Source organism: Amblyraja radiata, chromosome 1 (assembly GCF_010909765.2).
Source record: "Amblyraja radiata isolate CabotCenter1 chromosome 1, sAmbRad1.1.pri, whole genome shotgun sequence".
NCBI classification, from domain to species: Eukaryota; Metazoa; Chordata; class Chondrichthyes; order Rajiformes; family Rajidae; genus Amblyraja; species Amblyraja radiata.
This window is the reverse complement of record NC_045956.1, coordinates 32,378,725-32,400,888: the sequence shown is the minus strand read 5'-3', so window position 1 is coordinate 32,400,888 and position 22,164 is coordinate 32,378,725. Positions and strand designations below refer to the sequence as shown.

Genomic DNA, 22,164 nt, shown 5'->3' with positions numbered 1-22,164 from the left:
TCTTGATGGGTTGGTTATTTTTATTTGCTTCGGTCTAAAGTAATGGTGTGGAGGAATCGCTGGAGGAACCAGCTGCAGAGTCAGAGCCCGAGGCCGTATCGAAAGCCGAGGAGGTAAAACCTGAGCCGGAGCTGGTGGAGAAGACGGCGGAGGAGTTGGAGGAGAAAGCTCCGTCACCAGTTCCAGTGGAACCCACTTCTCAGCCACAAGAACCGCCCAAGGTTAGCACAAGTTGTCTCCTTTACATAGGTTATCCTTAGCGGCAGGCTTTCCCTATGTTGCCAGATTTAAAGATAGAAGTGCACTTGTAGTTAAAATGCAGACAGGGCTCCAAAAAACATATACACAACTTGTACAGGTTGGTCCATTTTTACTAATGCAATCATAGTTACTCAAGGTGAAATCTGGTAAGTTGTAATTTAAATTTGACCACATTGCGTCTATGTAGAAATGTTAAATGCAATTTCCCAGCGTAATTATCACCAATAAGGTGCATGACTAAAAGTTTGCCCTAATTGCAGGCTCAGGATTTTTTGTATTTGAGGGAATGCTTATTACTTGTTAGTAGAATAGGTATGTGTTGCATTCTCTGCAGGCTTTCTCCTGGGCCTCAGTGACCAGTAAAAATCTGCCTCCTAGTGGTACAGTTGCTTCCTCTGGAATTCCTGCCCATGTTGTTAAAGTACCAGCCTCACAGGTAATCTGTGAATGGACCTGCTTATTAATATATATATTTATTGCTTTTCTTCAAAAGAAAAGCTTAGAAATTTTGTCTGTTTATCAATTTGGGTTAGGTAACTATTTTAAAAGTAAATGACGAGCAGGGATATTTGTGTTAGTTATTACTAGCTCGTAGCACAAACACTTGATGAAGTAATGTCAGTCAGCAAAAAAATAAAAAATAAAAAATAAAAATAACAGGGCGGTGACTTCTTCAGCCAGGGAGTGGAAACTGTTAAATGTTCTCGGTCACTGAACTAAGATATGAGAGGGATGAGTACTCTGAGAAATTGTGTGTGTTTATAGTGCTGAACCATTGTAGCAACTTCATTTTCTTTTTCTTCTCTTTCCATTCCCCCCTCCTTCCCCATTTCTCAAACACAATTGCAGCCAAGAGCTGAAGGGAGAAGCGAGACCCAGTCTCAGCCCCCTCGGCCCAGAGACCAGCGTCCTCGCGAGCGGATCGGCTTTGTCCCCCGTGGGCCCAGACCAGGTAAGCCTTCCTTTATGAAATCGAGCAGCGAGCAAAGTGGAGAGGGTGCAGAAAGAGAAGAGCGGGGGTGATAACAGAACCGAGAGCTTCTGTCTGTAAACTGGCAGGATCTGTACACTCTGTAATCATGTGTAGTCTTTGCACTGACTGGATAGCACGCAACGAAAAAAGCTTTTCACTGTACCTTGGTACATGTGGCTATAAACTAAACTAAAGGATCTTGTGAGATCAGTACACATGGAACACAAAAGCAGTGCCAGTTTGTTGGTTTGGCCATGGATTATATTTCAGTTTAACCTATAGATAGATTTATTGCCACACAACCAGGGTTGGTGGAAATTTGGGTTGTCAGCAGCAGTACAATAATAAAGAACACACAATAAAACTGTAACACAAACATTCACCACAGCATTCATCACTGTGGTGGAAGGCACAAAAATTTGGCCAGTCCTCCTCCATTTCCCCCCCGTGTACAGGACCAGAGTCCAGTCAGTCCAGGATCGGCTCTTCCTCACCGGAGACGGCGGCTTTAGATTGTTGTAGGCCGCAGGCCGGCGGTCGAGATTTAAAGTCCCCGCCGCAGCCAGAAGCACCGTAGACGGCAGGGCCGGCGGTCGATGCTCCCCTCCAGGGGTGATGGTAAGTCCATGCCGGCCCCGCGGTAGAAGTTGGCCACGGGCCGGCAGTGATGGCTTCTTCTTCCCCCGGGTCCCCCACGAGGGGGAAGTAGACGCCGCACCAGCTGGAGCTCTGCAGACCGCGGCTTCAGGCTGCCGGCTGCCCCGGGCCAGCGAAACGGAGCGCTCTCCTCCAGCGAGCCCCAGCGAGGGTTCACCCGCTCCACGCCGAGAGTCCACGCTGCGCCCGCTGCTGAAGCCCCGGGCGTGTCTCTGGGAAAGGCCGCGTCGATCCTTGAGATTAAGTGCCTCTGATTTTTGTAGCTTGATAATTTTGCTCGGATGGTGCCAGACCATAGGGCAACACAGTGGTAGAGTTGCGGCCACGCAGCACCAGAGACCCGGGTCACATCCTGACTATGGGTGCTGTCTGTAAGCAGTTTGTACGTTCTCCCTGTGACCGTGTGGGTTTTCTCTGGGTAGTCTGCTTTTCTCCCACACTGCAAAGATGTACAGGTTTGTAGGTTAATTGGGGAAAAGATTTAATAGGAATCTGAGGGGTAACTTTTTTACACAAAGGGTGGTGGGTGAATGGAACAAACTGCCAGAGGAGGTAGTTGAGGCAGGGACTATACCAACGTTTAAGAAAGAGTTAGACAGGTACATGGATAGGACAGATTTGGAGGGATATGGACAAAACGCAGGCAGATGGGATTAGTGTACCTGAGACATGTTTGCAGGTGTGGGCAAGTTGGAATGAAGGGACTGTTTCTATGTTGTATGACTCTAATAACTCTAATTGGCTTAAACACCACTATTGTATCTGCCTCCACCACCACCCCTAGCAGCATGTTGCAGGCACCCACCACTCTGTTTTAAAAATAAAAGTCCGGCACATCTCCTTTTAACTGTGCCCCCCCCCCACCCCCCCCCACCCCATCATCAAGCCATGGCCTCTAGTTTTTGATATTTTCACCCTGGTAAAAGGGTCCTTTCATTTGAGATCCTCCTTTCAAATTTGTTCAAACATTTTGAGTTCTGCATTGTCATGTCCCCTTATTTTGTCATAGTCATAAAGTGATACAGTGTGGAAATGGGCCCTTCGGTCCAATTTGCACACAACGGCCAACATGTCCCAACTGTACTAGTCACACCTGCATGCGTTTGGTCCACATCCCTCTAAACCTGTCCTATCCATGTAACTGTCTAACTGCTTCTTAAATGTTGGGATGATCCCTGCTTCAACTACCTCCTCTGGCATCTTGTTCCATACACTCACCATCCTTTGTGTGGAAAAACTTAGCCCTCCGATTCCTATTAAATCCTTGTGTTTGAAAATTATTGTTTTTTTAATTTTATTATTTTTGTTAGAAGTACGGTAAATTACAATAATACACAACACATATATCTTAATACATTTTTTGTACCGCTTCATTTTTTTGAGCTTTAAGAAAAAGATAGAAGTAAGGAAAGTAAAGAAAGTGCGCAGGAGTCGTGAAGTGCAAGAGAGTGCTGGGAAAAGAAAGCCCCTTAGAAAAGAAGTTAGAGAAGGAAGTAAAGTAAGAAAGTAGACCCTAGAAAAGAAAGAAAAAGAAAGTAGGAACATTCGCTCTATTATAACATTAAACTCCGCAGAAAGGGGACTACCATCCAAGTCTGTTTTTGTTGTTTTACCTCCCATTGCCAGGTCCTGATACCATTTATTTATTTATTTATTTTTTAAATTACTATTGCACCTCATGCTTGTAATAGGTCCAGAAACGTAGACCACGTCTTTTGGAATTGGTCTGCTTTACCTGCTAAGAGGAATCTCATCTCTTCCAGATGTAATGTTTCAAACATATTTGATATCCACATTTTTATTGGTCCCATTATTAGCCCGTAATTGAATAAATTCTTCTGATACACGTTTAATTCAGGGTTACCTTCCGATATTCCAAAAATGATCCATTCTGGTTTTGGTACCAGTTTTATTTTGATTAATTTTGAAAAAATATCAAATTTCATACCAGAATTTTTGGATTTTTGTACAAAAAACAAAAGAATGCGCTATGGTAACTTCTTGACACAGACATTTATCACAGATTGGTGAAACATTAGGGAAGATTTTATTTAATTTAGTTTTTGAATAATATAGTCTATGTAATGTTTTGAATTGGATAAGCGTGTGTCGTACGTTGATCGAACATTTATGCACCTGTAGTAAATGATTATCCCAGCTCTCTTGAAATTTTTATAGCTAATTCTTGTTCCCAGTCTCTTCTAATTCCATCTGTTGTGGGTATTTCTATGTTTAAAATTATATTATATTGGTACGATATTAGGTTAGCTGATTCCGCCTTTGTCTTCATTGCTTCATCCAGTAAGTCGGAAGGCATATTATGATAGTCTTTTGTGTATTTTTTCAGATAATCACGAATTTGAAGATATTTAAAATATTGGTTATTTTTCAAATTATATTTCAGTTGTAGTTGTTGAAATGATAGTAATTTCCCCAATTCATACAGATCTTCGAGCGTTTTGATTCCCATTCTTTCCCATTGTATAAATGATTTGTCTATGATTGATGGTTTAAACAATGGATTATTGACTATTGGTATTAAAAGAGATAGGTTTCTTAATTTTAGATTCTGTTTTATTTGTTTCCATGTTCTAATTGTGCTATGTATAATTGGATTTTTATTATAATTTTTATTATTCAAATTTATTGGTGAAAGGATAGTCGCTCCTATATTACTCGGGGAGCAGTCCCCTTTTTCCATTACAATCCAGTCCGCCTGCTGGGCAGAATTGTCCAGCAGGTGAATCATATTTTTAATATTTACTGCCCAATTATAATACATAAAATTAGGGAGCGCTAGACCCCCCAACTCTTTTCGTTTATTAAGGTGTGCTATTTGTATTTTATAATCCCATATAAAATTTGTAATGTCTGAGTCCAATTTTTTGAAAAACTTTTTTGGGAGATATATAGGTATTGATTGAAATAGATATAGGATTTGTGGTAAGAAAATCATTTTTATAGCATTTATTATGCCTATTAAGGACATCGGAAGTGTTTTCCAGAATTTAATCAAATTATTTAATGTCTTAAGTAAGGGATTATAATTGGCTTTAAACATATCCTGGTAATTTCTCGTAATTTCAATTCCCAAATATTTGAATTTTTCTGTAGCTATTTTAAAGGGGAATTTCCGGAGATGTGTTGAGTCTTTTGGTTTTATCGACATAATTTCGCTTTTGTTCCAATTTATTCTATATCGTGAGAAGGATCCAGTCCTCAATTAAATTTAATATATTTGGTATACTAATTTGTGGTTTTGTGATGTACAGTAGTACATCATCGGCATATAGGGATATTTTGTTATTTGAATATTTTGTATTATAACCATAAATATCCGGGTGTGTTCTTATTTTTTCAGCAAGGGGTTCAATTACCAAAGCAAATAACAGCGGTGATAATGAACATCCTTGTCTACTCCCCCTTGATAATCCAAATTTCGAGGATGATATATTATTAGTTAGTATTCTAGCCGTAGGTTTGTTATATAATAGTTTTATCCATGCAATGAAGTTCTCTCCCAATTGGAATTTTTGCAATACTTTAATCATATAATCCCATCTACTTGATCAAACGCTTTTTCTGCATCCAGTGAGATGATAGATAACTTTTGGTCATGAGATTTATGTGAGTGCATTATGTTAAGCAAACGTCTCAAATTATTGAATGAGTGTCTCTTAGGTATAAATCCTGTTTGATCCTCATTTATTAGTCTACTAACATACCTGCTTAGTCTACTGGCTAGTGTTTTCGCTATTATTTTTTGATCCGTATTTAACAAAGCAATAGCTCTATATGATCCTGGTTCTTCTATATTTTTACCTTTTTTAAGTATTAATATGATCGTTGATTCTGCTAGTGTTTCAGGTAAGCTTTGCTCTTTAAAAGCATATGTATACATTTTCTGTAATCGTGGAGTAACTATGTCGTAAAAAGCTTTATAAAATTCATTACTGAATCCGTCTGGTCCTGGTGTTTTTCCATTCTTTAGTGTTTTTATTGTGTCTTCTATCTCCTTAGAAGTAATTTGTGCTCCCAGTTCCTCTTGTTCCCTCAGTTCTAATTGTGGTAGGTTACAATTATCTAGAAATTCTGAAATTTTATTATTGTAATCCTTTGTGTGGAAAAACTTAGCCCTCCGATTCCTATTAAATCCTTGTGTTTGAAAATTATTATTAGGACTATGACACTCTAACTTGAATTTGTAATACACACACATTCTGCTCTGCGGGGATATCAGAGGTGTACCAAGAGTGTTCAACATGAGCCATCTGATGATACAGGTCCACTACCGATATTTACCTGCACTCGTGCTCCCAGACCTTTTCTGGGTTATCCACTTTGTCGGACCAGCAGGGATCAGGACCTTGCTGTGGTGGGGATGGGGGTGGGGGGGGGAGGGGGGGAGGTTGAGATACCAGCCAGCAAAGTTGGCCGTGGAAGCTGGCCATGGGAACAGATCTGCTGTCTCCGGCCGGCCTGGAGTTCCAGAGCTCTGTCCGCAGGGGGCAAATGTGACCCGCCGATCGGCGCGGAAGTCCCGATAAGGTTGAGTTCGGACGCCTCACCGGGACTTTTGTCCGGATTAAAGGAGGGGCAAGATATCAGTTGCTGGGAAAAAATCGGACCTGTACTTGCAGAACATCGTTAGTATCAGAGAAATACTGAGCTGGACATCATAGCCTGAACTCACAAAGCTGGAGCAGTCTTTCGTAAGTTAGTGGTATATCTGAGAGATGCCTTTAAAAGGGTAGCATGTGGCTAGCAAATCATGGTTTTACCACCCTGATATCGGCAGAGGTACAAGTGCAATGAAAACTTTGGATGCAGCTGTTTCTCTGGTCACTAGATAGACCACCTCAATGCCAGAGTTTTATGGTGAGGTGAAGATGAGATTTGAGAAGGGGTGGCAACACTAGGCAGAGCATTGCCGAGACACCAGGAACTGCAGTTGCTGGTTTACAAAAACCCTGGAGACTGAAGAAGGGTCCCAACCCGAAACAGTCTGAAGAAGGGTCACGACCCAATACATCCCCTATCCCTTTTCTCCAGAGATGCTGCCTGCCCCACTGAGTTGCTCCAGCACTTTGTGTCTATCTTTGGTATAAACCAGCATCTGCAGTTCTTTGTTTCTACAATAGACAATAGGTGCAGGAGTAGGCCATTCGATTCAATGTGATCACGGCTGATCATCCCCAATCAGTACCCCGTTCCTGCCTTCTCCCCATATCCCCTGATTCCACTATCTTTAGGAGCCCTATCTAGCTCTCTCTTGAAAGTATCCAGAGAACCTGCCTCCACTGCCTTCTGAGGCAGAGAATTCCATTGACTCACAACTCTGTGTGAAAAAGTGTTTCCTTGTCTCCGTTCTAAATGACTTGCCCCTTATTATTTCCTGCCTCTAGCGTGTCCAAACCCTTAATAATCTTATATGTTTCAATAAGATCCCCTCTCATTCTTCTTCCTACAAGATGACAAAGATATTGTCTTCTGTTTACAGGAAGGTTGGTGGTGGCTGATTTAACATTTGTTGGGGCCCACTGTGGCGGTAATGAGAGGGTGAGGAGAAGGTAATGTTGGAGTGCTGGAACTGGGCACTCAATGTTGGAGCGCTGCAAACAGAGCCCTGGCTGATGTAGCCAAGTGGTGGTGTGCAGAGGGTGGGGACTGCCCTCCTTATGTGACCCGTCCTCAGCAGCAGAACAGCACGCGCCACGCCACCTCTTGCCCTGCCATTGACTAGTTTTCTAATTGCAATTTGTGCGGTAATGCCAGTGGAAGCTGTAAAGGTGAATACCATCCCAGCTTTTTAAGACACGGACAGATATTTAGATAAGAAGGATTTAGAGGTATGTAGGCCAAGTGCAGGCAGATGGTACTAACCCATTGCGGTTGGTGTGGAGCAGGTGGGCCGAACGGCCTGTTTCTGTGTTGTAAATATCCATAATCATCTGTAAGAAAGCACTGCAGCTGCTGGTTTAAATTGAAGTTAGACACAAACTGCTGGAGTTACTCAGCGACGGGTCGAGATCCATCTTCAGTCTGAAGAAGGGTCTAGACCCGAAACGTCGCGCATTCCGTCTCTCTCGAGATGCTGCCTCACCTGCTGAGTTACTCCAGCATTTTGTGTCTACCATAATCTTTTTCCTATCACTGTCTCGTCAAATTTATGTGTAATTCATGTACATTTAATATATAATTTGTTTTGTTGTCTGAGTCCATATCAGCCTGTGATGCCGATACATCCATAATTTTCGTTGTACTTGTACGCATGCCTATGAATGTTTGACCTCCAAGTTTGAAGCAGCTCAGATGTAGCGAATCCTGACCGCCAAAATAATGTCTGCTTTATATAGTGGCCTTCAAGTCTTTGCAGCCACTGAGGTGCTTACCACATAAAACAGTACAGTACAACTTCGGCTCGCAAAGTTCGTGTTATTGTATCTGCCTCTAACACCGCCACACCCGGCAGCAAGTTCCAGGCACTTGCCACAATGTGTGCGTGTGTCTAAAAAGAAACTTGTCCCAAACATCTCCTTTAAACTTTGTCCCTCTCACCCTTAGACTATGCCCTCTTTGATATTGCTTGTGAAGTCCATAATGGTACGGGCATGGAAATATGGGGGAGTGCACTGTCGGAAAGCACAAGTAGATGCAAAAGTATTTTATTGATTGCATTATAAATCCATTCTTTAATTGCCCCTCTAAACTGGAGAGACAGCCTGGACAGGGGTCCTTCGGCCCACTGAGTCTGCGCCGACCCCGTCCAATAGCACTATCCTACGCACTAGGGACAATTTATAGAAACCAATTAACCTACTTTGGAGTGTTTGAGGAAACCGGAGCACCTGGTGAAAACCCACGCGGTCACCTGGGAGAACGTGCAAAGTCCGTACAGACAGCACTCGTAGTCAGGATCAAACCTGGGTCTCTGGTGCTGTAAGGCTGCAACTCTGCCACTGCGCCACAGTGCAGCCACTGTTCTGTAACTACTGTTTGTGTGAAGCTGAGACTAGTCCTGCAATTGCATTGAGAGACGGTCTTTATGTTGCAGGTCGGGGAGATCTGGATGGCGGCGAGGTGGAGAATCGGCGGATCATCCGATACCCAGACAGCCACCAGCTCTTTGTTGGCAACTTGCCTCACGACATCGATGAAAATGAATTGAAGGATTTCTTCAATAGTGAGTAGCGGAGAGGAATTATGAAGACCCTAAGGGGAACCCTCTGCCTTCACTGGACAGAGATTTAAGCCCAAGGGAGACTGACTTACTGGCAACCATGTTCTTTCATAGAGTGATTCAGGTGGAAACAGGCCCCGCGGCCCAGCTTGCCCACGCCCACCAACATGTTCCATCTACACCAATCTGCTGCAGCCTCATTTATTTTGATCAATACTGGTCATGTGCTTGCTTTTGATTTTTCTTTTATTGTCGCCGTCCCTGCGCCAGAGTTCCCAAAATTCAGATCTTCATAGGTCACCTAATAAGTTAAAAAAATATATATAGAGGCTTGAAAGTGCGCACCACCAGACTCGGGAACAGCTTCTTCACTTCAGGCTTCTGAACGGTCTTTCCATAAGCTAGGGCACTGTCTGATTCACCTCAACCCCATTGCGGACATAGGACTTTGTCTCTGGAACTGGTGCGCTACAACGTTGAGAACTATATTCTGCACTCTGTATTTTCCCGTTTGCTCCAGCCAATTGAGTTTAGCTGATTGTACATATGCATAATATTATCTGATCTGATTGGATAGCATGCATAACAAAGCTGAAACCCAAACCTAAAAATGCTGGCCCAGTGCGATCCCACCGGTGCCCCGTGTATATTTGGCAGTGGTACTATGAGGGGTGTAAACTGGCCAGGCTGCATCACATTTACAGCAGTCCAAACATCACATAATCCTTTGTGCATTGTGGGTAAAGCAATTAATATACTCGACGCGTCGGTGAGCAGTCCAACCCGATTGATTTGTCCATTACCTGCTGGGGCTACATTTCCTGCCTGGTGATCAAATCATTGTGTGACGTTTATCAATTACTCAGTAGTAACAAGGCACTGCAGGTGTTTGTTTACAAAAAAGGATACAAAGCACTGGAGTAACTCAGTGGGTCAGGCAGCATCTCTGGAGAACATGGACACAGAGTGCTGGAGTAACTCAGCGGATCAGGCAGCATGTCTGCAGATCATGGATAGGTGATGTTTCTGGTCAGGATCTCTCTTCAACAATTTGAAGGGTCCCGACGAGAAAAGTCACCTATCCATGTTCTGTAGATATGCTGCGTGTCCCGCTAAGTCACTCCAGCACTTGGTGTCTTTTTATCAATAACCAGCTGCTGATTGGGCTACTAAAGTAGTAAAACTTATGGTACTGATCTGAAATCTCGACTGTCCATTTCCCAGCGCAGAAGTTGCCTAACCCGCTGAGTTCAGGCTGGCGCAGTGGTGCAGCAGGCAGAGTTGCTGCCACACATGTCAGAGACCTGGATTCGATCCTGACGGGTGCTGTCTGTACGGAGTTTGCACGTTCTCCCTGTGACTGCGTGGGTTTTTTCTCCGGGTGCTCCAGTTTCCTCCCACATTCCAAAGACGTAGGTTAATTGGCTTTTGTAAATTGTCGCTAGTGTGTAGGATAATGCTTGTGTACGGGGTGATCACTGGTCAGTGTGGACTCGGCGGGCTGAAGGGCCCGTTTCCACGCTGTAGGTAAAGTCTTACAGTCTAACATTGGTCCGGTAGATTGGTTGTTCCTAGTGAAGGAGTCTGGTTGCAATGTTTGCCATTTTAACCTGTTTGTTGTTTCTCCTGGGCAGGTTTTGGCAATGTGGTGGAGCTTCGTATTAACACAAAGAGCAGTGGAGGCAAGCTGCCAAACTTTGGCTTTGTGGTGTTTGATGATCCTGATCCAGTCCAGAGAATCCTGAGTGCCAAGGTAATGCCCACTGGATAGAGTGGCTTCACGCCTGTGAGATCCAAGTGTGCTCTGCAGCCGCTGCAATGCTGTTAATGTCTGGTCACTCGTGACAAAGGCGTGGAAACATAGAGTGCTTGTATCCAACTACCAGAGACCCAGACAGTTCACCGGCACACATAAATTCCCCACCCAGCAGTCACGTTGTGGATTGACACAAAATGCTGAAGTAACTCAGCGGGACAGGCAGCATCTCTGGAGAGAAGGAATGGGTGACGTTTCGGGTCAAGATCCTTCTTCGTGCTGTTCATCTTAAATAAACTGGAATAAGGAAAAGAGGGCAGCGCAGTGATGCAGCGGCAGAGTTGTTGCTTTACAGCGCCAAAGACCCAGATTTGATCCTGACTACGGGTGATGTCTGCTCTCTCTGTGACCCTGTCAGTTTTCTCCAGGTGTTCTGGTTTCTTCCCACACTCTAAAGTAGGTTCATTGGCTTTGGTAAATTACAAATTGCCCCTAGTGTGTAGGATAGTGTATGGGTTGATTGGTGTTTGGCATGGACTCGGTGGGCCGAAGGGCTTGGTTCCACTGTATCTCTAAAGCATAAATTGAACTTAAACAAATTAGAATGAGGAAAACTAATGGCAGGCATGAGGTTTACAGACTGTCTTGAAAACCCATCTGGTTTACATTTGGAAAGGTACATGGATAGGAAGGGTTAAGACGGATATGAGCCAGGCCCGGGCAAATGAGATGGGGCTGAGATTCTGCAGTTGTACAGGGCCCCAGTTGGGCTGAAGGACTGCATGGCTCTGACTGCTGCTCCCGAAATGCTCCGATGGGTCTGTGATCTAACTGCTGGTAAAGCAAAGGAGACAAATCCTCACCTTGGCAGCAGGACCTGTATCCAGTGAATAACTAACCAAAACCACTAGGCAGAAGACCAGCAGCAATGTGATTAGAACTTTAGCAAGTTTGCAGATGACACTAAACTGACAGTGCAGATGGATGTCAAAAATTGCATTGAATTGCAGGCATGTTGTCGAGCAGAGAGATGTAGGCTTGCAGGTACATTGTTCCATGTACATTTATATACAACATTGGTGAGGCCATATTTAGAGTATTGTGTTCAGTTTTGGTCACCAAGATATTGTTAGGCTTAATAAAAGGGTGCTGTGAAGATTGTGAAGATGGGGGTGGATTCCACATTTATCTCCTGGATATACGACTACCTGACGGGTCGACCACAGTTTGTCAAGCTGGGGGACAGTGTCTCTGGCACAGTGGTGTGCAATGTTGGAGCCTCACAGGGAACGGTTCTGGCCCCGTTCCTCTTCACCCCGTATACAGCAGACTTTAACTATAAGTCTGACACATGCCACGTACAGAAATATTCAGATGATACAACGATTGTGGCATGTGTAAGGAACGTGCAGGAGGAGGAATACAGGAACTTGACCAGTTCCTTTTGTGCCTGGAGTGAAGAGAACTGTCTCATCCTGAACACAACTAAGACTAAAGAGATGGTGGTTAACTTTGGCAGGTCCAAAATCCCCCTTCAGCCGGACAACGCTGCAGGGGCTGACATTGCGGTGGTGCAGACATATAAATACCTTGGAGTGCACCTTGATAACAAACTGGACTGGTCTGTCAACTCTGACTCTCTCTACAAAAAAGGCCAGAGCAGACTCTTTTTCCTCAGAAGGCTCAAATCCTTCATTGTGTGTAATGATATGCTGCACATGTTTTACAACACTGGTTGCAAGTGTTATTTTCTATGCTGTTGTCTGCTGGGGCAACAGCATTAGTGCAAAAAACAACAAGAAGCTGGTCAAACTGGTTAAACGAGCTAGCTCAGTGCTGGAGGGGAGAGTAGACTCTAGGATGGATGTGCTTGAGAGGCGTATGAGGCACAAGGTGCAGGTCATCCTGAAAAACCCCGGGCATCCCCTCCATGTAATTCTGGAGAGTCAAAAGAGCACTCGGAACAACAACCGGCTCCTCTCCCTGCCCTGTAGAACGGAGCGGTTCAGGAAATCCTTCACCCCTGCAGCCATTAGATTTTATAATTCGGACCGCTAGGCTGTAGGGGGATGCATTTTGCAATTTTTAATTTTTAATTGTTAATTATTGGTCTTTTTAAGTATTTATTGCTCTCAGGTAGTGTCCACATTGTATTCTATGTATTTTCTGTCTGCGTTCGTTTTGAATCTGTGGGTTTGTTGGTTGGGGGCTTCTGGACATCTGAATTTCCCTGAGGGGATCAATAAAGTATTTATTATTATTATTATTATTATTTATGAGGATGTTGCCATGAACTCTAGAGCCTGAGCTGTAGGGAGAGGTTGAGCAGGCTGGGACTTTATTCCTTGGGGCCAAGGAGGAGTGATCTTGTAGAGGTATACAAAATCACGAGAGGAATAGATTGGATACCTACAGAGTCTAATGCCCAGAGTAGGGGACTCGAGAACCTTGGGACATAGGTTTAAGGTGAGAGGGGGAGTAATTTAGTAGGAACCTGGGGGATGACTCTATTTACACGAAGGGTGATGGATGAAGGGTGATCTTGTGCTGTACTGTTCTATGTTTCAAGTCCAATTGCCCCTTAAATCTCTCCTTTCCACCTTAACCTCTGCCCTTGTACTTTAGAATGCTTTACCTTGGGCGAAAAAGACTGAGAGTTCACTCTATCCATGCCCCTTATGATCCTTTACACCTCAATCAGGTCACCCCTCAGCCTCCTAGATGGTACCAGCACTCCTTGTAGCTCAAGCTGCCAAGCCCGTGAGTCTGGGCGTTGGTGCATTCCGAAAGACTAAAGCTAACGGAGGAGGTGATGTGTTATGAACTCTGCGACCCGCCGCTAACCCTGAGCTCTGTGCCTGCAGCCGGTCATGTTCCGCGGGGAGGTCCGCCTAAACGTGGAGGAGAAGAAGACGCGAGCGTTCCGGGAGGGGGAGCGGAGAGGCGGCGGCGGAGACGACCGCAGAGACATCCGTCGCAACGACCGAGGCTTGGGGCCGCGCGGCATGATCGGCGGCGGGATGATGCGGGATCGCGACTCCCGGGGGCCGCCGCCCAGGGGTGGCATGGCGCTGAAGTCGGGCCCCGGGGCCGGCCGGGGGGGCTTGTCCGGTGAAGGCCGCTTTGCTGGGCCCCGTCGTTAAGGCTTCGCCGTTCCTGATACCTTGCTGGTGACACCACCCTCTTCGTTTATTTTTTGTTAATTTTGGCTTTGGAATGTGACATGGCCTGTATTTTTTTTTCCTCTCATTTCTTTGTGAAAGCAGCCTTCTTTTACCGGATTGATCATTCTCCCTATTTTTGGAACAGGATTTACGCAACAAAAAAAAGCAAAACCATTGTCTAAAGACTTGGAAAACAGAGTGAATGGCTTCAATTAATTGGAACCCATTTTAAAGGTCTGAAGATCTGCCCGTTTATATATTTGGAAAAAAAACAACAGCCTTGTGGTCTTTGCAACTTGACTGCTTTATTTCATAAATGTGTCAAGTTTATGCCCAGTTTCTGCTGAGGAAAACAAATTGATGCAATTGAAGAAGCTTGCCTTGGTATTTTTCCTTTTAGAAATACTTGGCTCGAGAACTTGTGTTCATGCACTCATCATAATGCACTAATAGTACTCTTAGAACATCATTTGCCATGCCAACTGCAGGAGGAGATGGGTGAAAATCCACTGCTATCCCGCCTTGACCAGGAAGGATGTCTAACCAGATGTGGTCTTTGAATCCTATTACCTGCTGTGACTGCTGTTTTCCCACATCTGTTACCCGTAACGGACGATGTTTGAAACAGTTTCTGACTGAGATGGGTTTTTTTTTTCCTTCTTGAACTAAAAATTGATAAACAGAAGCAATTGTGAACTCGGATTAACAGCCCTGAACGCAAGTGTTTGGCGGCTTATTCTCCAGTTTTTTCTATCTACCCCACTGCAATACAGGGATGCCTCGCTGCGTGACACCAGTTCTCTTCCCCTCAGTCTGTGCAGTTTGTGAATGTGCAGCGGAAAATCATAGCGAACTGTTACTGTTTTTTTTTTCGTTCTTTCAAAATGTAAAGAGCATGATGGTGCCTTCTATTGATACGTCATTCCAGACTTGCTGGCAATTCTTGTATGGATTGTACTCTTGCTCGGTACAAAGCCCAACAGCTGTAATACCTTACGGAATCACTAGTATGTTGATGAAATGCAAAGATGCGATGAAGCTGCAGCATCCTTGCTTTGTGTGGGCGCGGGGGGAATCAGAAGTATTAAAGAGAAAAGTAAATTGCACACTCCTGGTCACCTGTTCCGAGCTGTTTTTTATACCATTCCTGCAACCAAGTGGTTGGTTTTGCTTGTGTTTTGTGTTTTACATTGGAAAATTAGGTGTGTAAAATTAAATCCCATTACTGTTACCTTTATGAAAGATATGCAAAAGAAAGTATGGTTACGGCTACAATTTACCCGCATAAATGGTTATTTAACGGTGGGCGGACATCGATGTGATTTTGTATAAAACTTGAGGGAAAGCTACGTTATGCAAAGCTTAACGATGATTGTTGCAAGTTCTTTCTGAGTGAAAAACAGGTTGGCCGCCGACAAGGATACTGCAGCTTTGACCCGAACTCTGCAGCTTTGTGCACTCTTCCTACCAGCCTAGACCCGCTTGGATGAGGGGGAATGCTCACGTGTGTTTGTGTGTGTGTGTGCGTGTGATTGCGCGCGTTAGAAATACGCCAGCGCAAGTTAGCGTGGTGCGGGTGGAAGCTGCTGCCAACGAGTGGGGATATCATTTAAGTCACCGCTTCTAGCAACAATGCACATTTATCAGTAGCGCAGTGGTTTTGGAAGCAGAAATTTGTTTACATGCACGGCCTCGAGGCTGTCACTTGTTGACTGTTGAGCAAAACCAGCAGAGAAACACAGTGAAGTTTACTTGTTTCTCGATGTTGATTGAAAGGATAATTGTGTCTGTTGGTTTTGATTTTGTTTGGACATTTCTGAGGTCTTCCTTGTTTGATGGTAGTCTTGCACTATTTCTCAAATTCTGGGATACATTTGCAGTTTTTTGTGTTTTCAATCTTGTTTAAACCTTCCCCCCTCCCCCCCAACCGATGTCTACATCACATCTATCAGTGTGGCCTGGAAATATTGTACTTGAAGTTTCCATCGGGCAAGGAAGGGTTAAACATCTCCCCATACCCGCCGATACACTTGAAACTCTGGCCCTGGACACAGAACCTTCAGTATCATTTGCACAATTTCATTGTCAAGTAGTTGACCAGAATTCCTGCTGAGCTGATTGCTACACCTCACCGACGTTTGCCTTCCATCTCATTTCACACCGCTTTGGAGACGGGGAAAAGTTATTTCCAGAAAGTGTTGGATACAAGTTGACTTAACCTGAGGAAAAGGCAGATGAGCCATGCTAAGATCTGGCTTGCTTCACACTGTCAATAAACATTGGTAAAACAAACCAAATCGGGTAACATCAGAATGTGCTTACTTGCTGGTGATTTTGTTCACTGGATTTTATTGTGCACTGTTGTCCTGGTTCCCTGTTTCCTACAGTACTCAATACCCCCAAAGCAAAGTTTGTAGACTTTCCACTAAGGACATGTATTACTGGGTGGCACTAGCTAATTATCTGTTACATTACAGAGCAATATCATTCCATTATTTTGCCTGTAGGATGGGCTTTACCACCTTGGCTTTTGTGGGTATTGTAGAGGATAAATGGCTTGCCATCTTCAGAAGCTGATCTGTGTTTGGCCATCTTATGCTGTTAGAGCACAGTAGTTACAGGTGTTACAGGTGGTAAGTCTTCATATTTGATTTTCTTATTGAATGTGTTGGACTAAACATACAATAAACTACTGATGTCTGAAGCAGTTAAATTTGTTTTCAGTTTTATAATTCATGTCTCTTGTTTTATGAATTTGCATTTATTTTGCATTTTCACATTTATTTTGGCGGGGGGTGGGGTTGTAATAAACCACTTTCCTGTGTCCTGAACGAACCAGTGATTTCTCTTGTAAACTGATGGTCAAAATATTACAGAGCTAAATCCCAAGGAAGGCGAGCAATTGTCTTATTAATGCTGGGGTCCGAACTGAGGTGAGTGCCAAACTAATTTGCTTAAATAGTCACATCTTGCTTAAATATTCACGGGGTATGATAGTGGTGTTCGGATAGGCATTATTGATGGATATGGATCTTAATCATTATGATCTCATGATAGGCACATAAATAGATATGGAGGGATATGGAGCATGTGCTAGCAGATAAGAGTAAGTCTTGGCACAAACATTGTAGGCTGAAGGCCCTGTTCTTGTGGTGTACTGTTCTATGTTATAGAGTGTGTTTCCAAAAACGTGGCAACATCAGTTTCAAGCTCAATGTTCCCTTGCCCACTTAAAGCAGAAATTGTTGCCTTGGTCTGCTGGGAAAAGAGTTGCAGGTCCAGTGAGTAGGATGTTTCTCAGAGTTTGGGAAACCTTTTGTTGCACATGTCTGCTGGCTTTCCAACAGTTGCTGTTGCTTCACAAACTGCAATTGAGGGAACAATGATGAATCTACCAAAGAAAAACTTGATTCTCAGATTTGAGAGGCACGGTGGTGCAGCGGTAGAGTTGCTGCCTCACAGCACCAGAGACCTGGGTTTGATTCTGACTACGGGTACTGTCTGTGCCGTGTTTGTACGTTCTCCCTGTGACCGCGTAGGTTTTCTCCGGGTGCTCCGGTTTGCTCCCACATTCCATAGACGTGCAGGTTTGTCGGTTAATTCTGTAATTTGGGTCTAGTGTGTTGGATCAGATTGGAGAGTAGTAGGCTGAGGGGTGACCTTGTTGAGCAAAACACAATGCTGGAGTAACTCAGACAGCATGTGGAGGGAATGCTCCACAGTCCCTTCTTGGACTGATGCACGAGGCCATGTGTGGCACAGATAAAATGAACATAAAATGAATGTAGATAAAGTCTTTGCCAGGGTAGAGGATTCTAAAACTAGGGGGCGCAGGCAAGAGCTGAGAGGAGAGAGATTTATGAGGGACTTTTTCCACTGAAAATAGTCACTGTTTAGAATGAGTCGCCAGAGGAAGCTATAGAAACGGATACAATTTCTACTTTGATAAGACATTTGGACAGATCTATGAATCGGAATGGTTTGGAGGAATCCTGGGCAAATGGGACTGGCTAGAATGCCAACTTTGTCTGCATGGACAAGGTGGGCCGAAGGGCCTTTTTTGGTGCTGCACAGCACTATGAGGAGGAGGGAACTGCAGGTGCTGGTTTACACTGAAGATAGACAAAATGCTGGAGTAACTCGGCGGGACAGGCAGCATCTCTGGAGAGAAGGAATGGGTGACATTTTGGGTTGAGACCCTTCAGACAGTCGGGAGACAGATATGGCAGGGTAAGGTGTGAAAACGAGAGATCAAAGGGGACAAAGCCCAAAGGAAAACGTAGGTTAGCTAAGGAAAGTTGACAACAAGGTATATAAAGATAAAATGTAATGAGGAGGTCAGTCAGACTGCTCGGAAAACTAGGATAGAGGTGGAAAACAAGGTTTGAAATTAGATAAATCAATCGCTAGGTGTAAGCTCTCCAAGCGAGATATGAGGTGCTGTTCCTCCAATTTGCATTGCATCTCACTCTGACAGTTGAGGAGGCCCAGGTCAAAAGGGTCAGTAGGGGAATTGAAGTGTTTAGCAACCAGGGGATCATGTGGGTCTTGGCAGACTGAGCGGAAGTGTTCTGCGAAACAATTGCTAAGCCTGTGCTTAGTCTCGCCAATATACAGGAGTCCACACCTGGAACAGCGGATACAGTAGATGAGGTTGGATGAGGTGCAAGTGAACCTCTGCCTCACCTGAAAGTGCTGTCGGGGTCCTTGGATGGAGTTGAGGAAGGAGGTATAGGGACAGGTGTTGTATATCCTGTGGTTGCAGGGGAAAGTACCTGGGCAGGGGGAAGGGACGAGTTAACCAGGGAGTTGCGGAGGGAACAATCTGCGGAAAGGGATGGAGATGGGACATGGGGAAGGTCTGGGGGGTGGGGGGGAGATTAGGATGAAGTTGAGATTTTAACTACCCTTCCCATTCCTACACTGATCTTAGGTAGACAAAATCGAAGGTGGGCAAAAGTGCTGGAGAAACTCAGCGGGTGCGGCAGCATCTGTGGAGCCTAGGAAATAGCCTAAGAAGGAGCCCTTCAGACCCAGTTACGGCCCGAAAAGCTGCCTATTTCCTTCGCTCCATAGATGCTGCCACACTCGCTGAGTTTCTCCAGCACTTTTGCCCACCTTCGATTTTCCAGCATCTGGAGTTCCTTCTTAAACCTACACTGACCTTACTGTTCTTGGCCTCCATTGCCAGAGTGAAGCCGAATGCAAACTGGAGGAACACCACCTCATATTCTGCTTGGTTAGCTTACAACCCAGCGGTATGAACATTGAATTCTCCAATTTTAGGGGAACTAGAACCCCCTCCCCCCTGCACACTTTTCTGACCCCACACCCCACACTACCCCTCCCTGCTCCCTCTATCCTGTGCCCCACCTGGACTTGCAATTATTTCTCCCCTCCCCTGCGTCCTCTAACTTGACAATTTGCAGCTCTTCAATCTTGTCTCAGAATGAAGAAGGGACCTGACCCAAAGCGTCACCTCTCCAAGTTCTCCACAGATGCTGCCTGACCCGCTGAGTTACTCCAGCGCCATGTGCATTTATTAGTTTCAGTTTGTCGTTTTAACAATGCCAACTTTCTGTATTTAGCGATTAGTTTAAAAGAATTAAAAGATGTAATGAGAAAAATGGACAAGGGACAATGGCCTCTATCAAGTCCCCCCTTAACCTTCTACGCTCCAAAGAATAAAGCCCTAACTTGTTCAACCTTTCGCTGTAACTTAGTTGCTGAAACCCAGGCAACATTCTAGTAAATCTCCTCTACTCGCTCTATTTTGTTGACATCCTTCCTATAATTAGGCGACCAAAATTGTACACCATACTCCAGAATTGGCCTCACCAATGCCTTGTACAATTTTAACATTACATCCCAACTTCTATACTCAATGCTCTGATTTATAAAGGCCAGCACACCAAAAGCTATCTTTACCACCCTATCTACATGAGATTCCACCTTCAGGGAACTGTGCACAGTTATTCCTAGATCCCTCTGTTCAACTGCATTCCTCAATTCGCTACCATTTACCATGTACGTCCTATTTTGATTTGTCCTGCCAAGATGTAGCACCTCACACTTATCAGCATTAAACTCCATCTGCCATCTTTCAGCCCACTCTTCCAACTGGCCTAGATCTCTCTGTAGACTTTGAAAATCTACTTCATTATCCACAACACCACCTATCTGCATACTTACTAATCCAATTTACCACACCATCATCCAGATCATTGATGTACATGACAAACAACAGTGGACCCAACACAGATCCCTGTGGCACCCCACTAGTCACCGGCCTCCAACCTGACAAACAGCCATCCACCATTACTCTCTGGCATCTCCCATTCAGCCACTGTTGAATCCATCTTGCTACTCCACCATTAATACCCAACAATTGAACCTTCTTAACCAACCTTCCATGAGGAACCCACACCCGGAGTACTGTGCAGTTTTGGTCTCCAAATTTGAGGAAGGATATTCTTGCTATTGAGGGAGTGCAGCGTAGGTTCACAAGGTTAATTCTCAGGATGGCAGGACTGTCATATGCTGAGAGAATGGAGCGGCTGGGCTTGTATACTCTGGAATTTAGAAGGGTCAAGTCGAGTGTCAAGTGAGTTTATTGTCGTGTGTCCCAGATAGGACCGGAAGTGGCGGCGCTGTTGAACGGCTGCGGCTCGCCTGCAGTCCGTCTGTTTTGACTTTTTTGTGTTGTTTTTTTTTGTCTTGTTTAGTTAAATTTTTGGTTATTAAGTTGTGTTATGTGTGAGGTGGGGGGGGGCTGAAACCGGGCTTTCTGTCTCTCCCTTCGGGGGAATGCGACTTTTTCTTGTCGTATCCCCCTTCTCTGCCTCCGTCTGCGCTGAGGCCTAATGGCGGAGCTGGCGGCCTCCAACCTGCGACCGACCTCGAGGCTCCGGAGGTAGAGCCAGCCAGGACTCACCAACTGTGCCGTCTTCGAGCTGTGGCGGCGTTCGGGCAGCGGCCTGGCGCGGGGCTGAGATGCTCCGGTGGCAGCGGCACGACTCGAAGGCTGGGACGGCGCTCCCGTGAGGGCGACCTGGCTCGGGGCTGGAACGGCACTCCCGTGAGGGCGGCCCGGCTCGGGGTTGGAATGGCACTCCCGTGAGGGTGGCCCGGCTCGGGGTTGGAATGGCACTCCCGTGAGGGTGGCCCGGCTCGGGACTGGAACGGCGCTCCCGTGAGGGCGGCCCGGCTCGGGGCTGGAACGGCGCTCCCGTGAGGGCGGCCCGGCTCGGGGCTGGAACGGCGCTCCCGTGAGGGTGGCCCGGCTCTGGGCTGGAACGGCGCTCCCGTGAGGGCGGCCCGGCTCGGGGCTGGAATGGAGCTCCCATGAGGGCGGCCTGGGGCGGAGACGGTGCTCTGGTGGCTGAGGTGGCGTTCTGGCGGCGGTGACCTGAATCCGGGGCTCGGCCGCGGGCCAGAGGACGAAATCGTCGGGAGCTCGCAGGTCACAGGCTGGTGCCTGTTTTCCGGAGCTCCCGCGGCAACAGCTGCGTCCGCTGGACTGGAGGGCGGCAGCTTCGACCACCCCAGGCCGCGGAGCATGAACCGGCCCGTTCGCGGAGCTCGGTGAGCCGCAGGACTGATTACCATCGCCCGGTGGGGTATTGCCTCAGCGCAGAGGGAGAAGAGGAGGGAAGAGACAGTAACCCTAAGATTTTTGCCTCCATCACAGTGAGGAGGTGCCTGGTGAACTCACTGTAGTGGATGTTAATTTGTGTTTATTGTGTGTTTTGTTGTTTATTATTACATGTATGGCTGCAGGCAACGACATTTCGTTCAGACGGAAAGGTCTGAATGACAAATAAAGGATCTAATCTAATCTAATCGGACAATGAAATTCTTGCTTTGCTTTGAGAGGGGATCTTATTGAAACGGCGGGACTGTCATATGCTGAGAGAATGGAGCGGCTGAGCTTGTATACTCTGGAATTTAGGATGAGAGGGAATATTATTGAAACATATAAGATTATTAAGTGTTTGGACACGCTAGATACTTTCAAGAGAGAGCTCGTTAGGGCTCTTAAAGAAAGCGGAGTCGGGATATGGGGAGAAGACAGGAACGGGGTACTGATTGTGCATGATCAGCCATGATCACATTGAATGGCTGAGCTGAATGGCCTACTCCTGCACCTATTGTCTATTGTCTAATTGGATGC

The 22,164-nt window shown here is 45.5% G+C and overlaps 1 protein-coding gene across 2 annotated transcripts in view; it reads left to right on the top strand.

Moving 5' to 3' along the window:
• g3bp2 (G3BP stress granule assembly factor 2) overlaps positions 1-16,704 on the top strand; it is a 41,083-nt gene extending 24,379 nt beyond the window's left edge. Inside the window, exons 7-12 of one of the 2 annotated variants that reach the window (XM_033020047.1) lie at positions 41-221; positions 596-697; positions 1,111-1,213; positions 8,946-9,074; positions 10,706-10,824; positions 13,692-16,704. In XM_033020047.1, the coding sequence (XP_032875938.1) occupies positions 41-221; positions 596-697; positions 1,111-1,213; positions 8,946-9,074; positions 10,706-10,824; positions 13,692-13,970 (913 nt within the window). In that variant the 3' untranslated portion in view covers positions 13,971-16,704. The remainder of the gene's footprint in view (positions 1-40; positions 222-595; positions 698-1,110; positions 1,214-8,945; positions 9,075-10,705; positions 10,825-13,691) is intronic. The other variant, XM_033020055.1, reaches the window with a different exon arrangement.
• The last annotated feature ends 5,460 nt before the right edge of the window (positions 16,705-22,164 follow it).